The sequence below is a fragment of the Trichechus manatus genome, unplaced genomic scaffold (assembly GCF_000243295.1).
Source record: "Trichechus manatus latirostris isolate Lorelei unplaced genomic scaffold, TriManLat1.0 scaffold00073, whole genome shotgun sequence".
NCBI lineage: Eukaryota > Metazoa > Chordata > Mammalia > Sirenia > Trichechidae > Trichechus > Trichechus manatus.
The window spans coordinates 2,330,649-2,336,185 of NW_004444009.1; the positions used below are offsets into that span (position 1 = coordinate 2,330,649).

The 5,537-nt window shown below is 40.8% G+C and overlaps 1 protein-coding gene across 2 annotated transcripts in view; it reads left to right on the top strand.

The window, feature by feature from the left end:
* The window catches only part of LOC111818970 (myomegalin-like), a 157,579-nt gene extending 152,247 nt beyond the window's left edge, over positions 1–5,332 (top strand). For both annotated transcript variants that reach the window (XM_012556661.2, XM_004380336.3), the window contains 3 exons: positions 1,714–1,790; positions 4,800–4,923; positions 5,110–5,332. In XM_012556661.2, the coding sequence (XP_012412115.1) occupies positions 1,714–1,790; positions 4,800–4,923; positions 5,110–5,289 (381 nt within the window). In that variant the 3' untranslated portion in view covers positions 5,290–5,332. The remainder of the gene's footprint in view (positions 1–1,713; positions 1,791–4,799; positions 4,924–5,109) is intronic.
* The last annotated feature ends 205 nt before the right edge of the window (positions 5,333–5,537 follow it).

The window sequence follows — 5,537 nt, forward strand, 5'->3', positions numbered from 1 at the left end:
GAAGAAGGGTGGGGGGTGGGAAAGCGTATATTGCAAATTACCGGTTGTTTTGTCTCCCACTTGAAGCTCTGTGAAGCTGCTTTCTCATACCCCCTGTTTGCTGGTCTCCGATATGAGTCCAAGATGGCGGATCCGCGCTGTGTTAGCTGGTAGGGGACCTCTGCATGAATCTCTCCTTGCTCTCCATTCTCCGTCAGTTTTCTCACTCCATTTGGTGCTTGGATGAGTCCTTTATCTCTTCATTTGATGTTTTAGGGTTTCAGGATTGTTGTTTTCTCTGTTCGGCTTAGTTTTTCGGATCTTTGCTGTTGAGGGACGGCATGGTGCTTCTGCCTAGAGTGCCATTTTTCCGGAATTCTCCAAGTCTTCTTCTCTTTTTGATTAATAGAATTCAACCTGCTTAATACTATGACATGGACTTCATCAGCAAAAGGACTCATTCATCTTTGTACACTCAGCTCTGAGTCTGAAATATAGTAATCCTTCAATTAATATTTATAGACTCCTCTTGAGATTTCCTTACAAACCCACTCATCCTTTTCTGTTCCCTAATTTCATTAATAGTATGTATCACCACCAACATGCTATGAATCTTAGCATCATTTTTGCTCCTCCCTCTAGTTTGAACTGCATCTCTCAAAAGTTAGCAAGCTGTATGGATTTTGCCTCTGAAATGTATTTTTAGTCTTTCTCTCTGTACTTCTTTGCCCTCACACAGTCTCATCCCTATTCTGGTCAGTTGCCTCCTAACTAATCCATTCTTTTCTCAACCCAGGTCTGGTCATGGTGATGTTTTAGCTAACACTCTCAGATGATTCCTTGTTCTCCACTGATTACTATCCAGTCTTCTTAGCATGACCACAAGCTACTTGAAAACTATTTTCTGTATTGATTTCCCACCATTCCTTACCACACACCAAGCACTGAACACTTAATGCCCAGTCATCTCACCACATCTTTGTTCATACTTTGCTTCATTTGGAACATATTTATTTCCTTCTTCTATTCGTCAAATCTTATCTGTTGCTGCCTCACCTCAATAAAAATTAATTGGTCCCTGCATAGATTTACCATTAGAGACCTTTCACCTTAAGCAAATCCAGTTTCTGAAAATCCAACTTTATGATAAAGGCAAAGTATTGTTTTTGAAAATATTCACGATGTATTTCTTTATATAAAAAAGTATGTTTAAAATATACTTATATAGCAATTTGGTCTTCAGTATTAGTAAGAAATATTGTTATTAGTAAGAAATATTGTTTTAACATAAACTGTGTCCCTAAATGCTTTTGAGAGTTAGCAAGTACTTTTTAGATTGTACCCTGGGATCGGTATACATTCAGTTCAATTTGTCGTTTCTTCCATGTAAATAGTATTTCTTGATATTTAGCATGACAACCCAGTCAGATCAGAATGCTCAAAACTAGATGCAGTGATTCATGATATGCTGGAATTAGTGAGTTCATGATCTAGGGACAGCCAAGAACAGGTTGGGAGACTGGATAAGTAGTTCAGGAGAAATCCTGAAGCTGTACAGTTCATTTGTGCTTGACTGGTTGCTGATTTGGCTGAGTGCCCATATCTGTCAAGGGCCATGAAGAGGGCTGGGATGAGATGAGAGGCTGTCGACCAAGGCAAAACTCAGATAGGAACCTGGTTCCAGGATTCAGGGCCTGTGCAGTTAATAATGATTAATACCTATGTGCTTTTCAGAATATTGAGCTGAAGGTTGAAGTAGAGAGCCTGAAACGAGAACTCCAGGACAAGAAACAAGATCTGGATAAAACATGGTGAGTTGAATTTGAGCTAGATGAGCTCTGACCCTTTTTCAAAGAGTGGCTCACTAATCTGAGAGCAATAGATTTGGAACCAAATTCCAAGAAGAATTTAGCTGAGTGTCTTTCTTAACCACTCTTATGGCATTTGAATGTTATGTCAACCAGGAACTGAAACAATAGATTTTCACGTACCTTCTTTCCTTTAAGGAGCCCTGGTGCTGCAATGGTTAAGCACTCAGCTGCTAACCAAAAGCCACTCCACAGGAGAAAGATGGGGCTGTCTGCTTCCGTAAAGATTTCAGCCTCGGAAACTCTATAGGGCAGTTCTACTCTGTCCTATAGGGTTGGTATGAGTCAGAATAGACTCTACAACAATGGGTTTTGGTTTTCTTTCCCTTGGGTTCTCTGTTACTAAATCAGATAGATCTTGCCAACGATTGTTATATGCACCACACCTAAGACTGTAAACTTCCTATTAAACAGCATTCAACTAACCAGGAAACACAATTAACTGTAATACTTTTAGTAGAAAGTGACAAATGCAAATAAGCTTTATCAGGGATTATCAATCAATCAGCTAATAACATCAAAGACTGACATAGAATTTGGGGATAATGGTACTTATACACTGCTAGTGAGAGAGCGAATAGTGACCCCTTTTTGGTATGTGGAGCTGCCTATTAAAGTTAAAAATAAACACGGTCTTTGATCAGATAATCCCTAGGAGGAATCTATCCCTTGTAAAGAAAAGCACTAGCGTAAAAGGATACATGTATAAGGATATTTACTGCATCATTATTTGTAATGGCAAAAAGCTAGAAACAACTTATCAATAGGGCACTGATTGAATAAATTTTGGTATGCCTATACTGTGGAATACTATGCAGTTATTAAAAAGAAAGCTCTATATTCATGTCCTGGCAGGAAGTCCTTGATAGAATACATAAGGGGGAGAAGTGCTGGGTGATGTTTATAGTATAAGTCCCTTATGGTCAAGACAATCATTTCTATGTGTGTAGGGGTTTGCTTGATTATGCATAGAAAGAAAATTACAGGTTATACACCAAACTCTTTAATCTTGTTTACATTAAGGGAGTGAGATTGGAGTTTGTGTGAGGGGAGTGGAGACTCATTTTTTTCTTTATATATTTTTGTGTTGTTAAAATGTTACAAATGAGAAAACTAAGATACAGAGAGTTAAAATCTTCTCAAGTAAGTGGCAGAGCCCACACCTTCTGATATCAAGTTCAAGGCTCTTTTGACGTCACAACAGCTGTAGCCTCTTAAATCATGGGTTCCTAGTTAACTGAGTTATCCTAAAAATCAGTAATCCTCATTCTCTAGAGATTCTAGCTAGCTGTTATTTATTGCACTTATCAGGGAATATGGAGTTGACTATGGAGTCAAAGTCTATTCCTAAGGTCTGCCGATTTAGCATTCTTGGGTTATTCCCTTAAGCAAGACCCTCCTACTCCCAAAAGGCTGTATAATAACAAGGGAGCTCAAGATAAATATAGGAGCCTCTGGGATGGGACTGAATAGTGTCCGCTGTCAACCAAAAAATCCTATAATCTTTAGGGAAGCCCCATTTGGTCTCCATGGACACAACCTCCTGAGCCAAATTTTAAAGTCCCACTGGGCTTAGATAGAGCAGCTTTGATTTATCCCGAGCCTACAGATGTTCAGTATTGTTCTCTGTCCTGACAATAAGAAGATGGTCTGTGGTTTCCAACAAACAGCTTGAAACAGCAATACAATCAAACCAGAATTAAGATCATTCAGCTCCTGATACTGCCCAAAATTTTCTAATCCTCAGACATCCAAGGGCAGCTGTTCTTAGCTATAAATAAGTTGGTGACACCTGACCCCCTCCATGCTAGTGCTTGGACATTCATTCCTAGGGACACCAGAGAAGCAAGGTGCAGCCAGAACCATGAGCTTCCAGAGATGAAATGTCTGTTCTCTACATAGGACCAGGGGAAAGCTGTAGAACTCTGGGTAGATAACCCAGATGCAGGACTATATGCTATTATTACTTACTGTAAAGGAGGTGAGTATTTCTGTGAGTATCCAAATGGATATCCTGTCCCAGCAACATAAATGGAAGGGACACTTTAAAGTCAAATAGTAAAAAAGGCAAGGGACTAGCAAAGCACTTTGGAAAAGCAGTCTAAATTGAAGAGTCCATTGAAGATGCTGAGTTCTCAACCACTTGATGAATTACCTGCCTTACAAATGAAAACTCTTCCTCTTCAAGCTGTAGCAATAATGAAGCCCCTAGGGTGTCCGATATATTCTTTTTTTTTTAATTGCACATTAGACGAAGGTTTACAGAGCAAACTACTTTCTCATTAAACAATTAATACACATATTCTTTTGTAACATTGGTTGCCAACCCCACATCATGTCAACACTCTCCTTCTCGAGCTTGGGTTCCCCATTACCAGCTTTCCTGTCTCCTCCTGACTTCCTGCCCTTGCTCCTGGGCTGGTATGCCCATTTAGTCTCGTTTGTTTTATGGTCTGTCTAATCTTTAGCTGAAGGGTGAACCACAAGTGTAACTTCAGTACTAAGTTAAAAGGGTGTCCAGGGCCATACTCTTGGGGTTTCTCCAGTCTCTGTAAGACCAGTAAATGTGGTCTTTTTTTAGGGAGTCCAATATATTCTGATTGGCAAACAACAAAAAATTGGAGTTACTAAAAGATTACCTGAAGAGGTTGGAAAGAGGGATTCCACAGATAATTCAAACCAAAAAGCCAAACCCATTGCTATCCAGTCGATTCCAACTCATAGCAACTCTATAGGACAAAGTAGAACTGCCTCATAGGGTTTCCAAGGAGTGGCTAGTGGATTCAAACTGCCTATCTTCTGGTTAGCAGCCAGTAATTACAGATGATAAAAGGCTTCCTTTTTCTTCTCATCAATGTGACCCTGAGTTACTAAAACAACCTTATTGGGTCCACTTGCTACTTTATACCATACTATGTCTGGCTCTGACTGGCTAACACTCTACGGTTTTAGGGCTGATGTGGAAAATCTAAACAGCCGTAATGAAGCTGAGCTCCGGCGCCAGTTTGAGGAGAGACAGCAGGAGACAGAGCATGTTTACGAGCTCTTAGAGAATAAGATCCAGATTCTGCAAGAGGTGAGTAGGAGTTCAAAGGACCAGGGCTAGGGGCCCTCTTTTACCTCTTTCCCTACCTCCCTGCCTGCTGCCATCCACCTTTTCTCTCCCTATTTTCCTTCCCAAACTCATCAGTTGTCCCTGGACCTTAGGGCTCCTAATCTAGATGGGGACTTAGCAGCCTCTCAGTGTTCATTTGCTTTGCAGGAATCCAGGCTAGCAAAGAACGAAGCTGCACGGATGGCAGCTCTGGTGGAAGCAGAGAAAGAGTGTAACCTGGAGCTCTCAGAGAAACTGAAGGGCGTCACTAAGGACAGGGAAGATGCACCTGGAGACCAGGTCAAGCACAACCAATACACTGAGGCCCTGGCCGAGAGGGACAAGTAAGTGCCTTTGGTGCTCCATCTGTTACTTGTCTTTTGTCTGTTCTTGAGCCTACGAGATCGTACAACAGCCACACTGTTCTTTTTAAGGGCTTAACATAGAGTCTTCACCATTTCCAAGACTTTATGGCCCCTACAACCAAAGACTTTCTTTTCAGGCTTCATTCTTTGGTGGTATCCATGAACAGAACTTACTTCGTGGCAGTCAGGGACCTAACAAGGTATAAACAGAACAATGAAGTGGAAAAATAG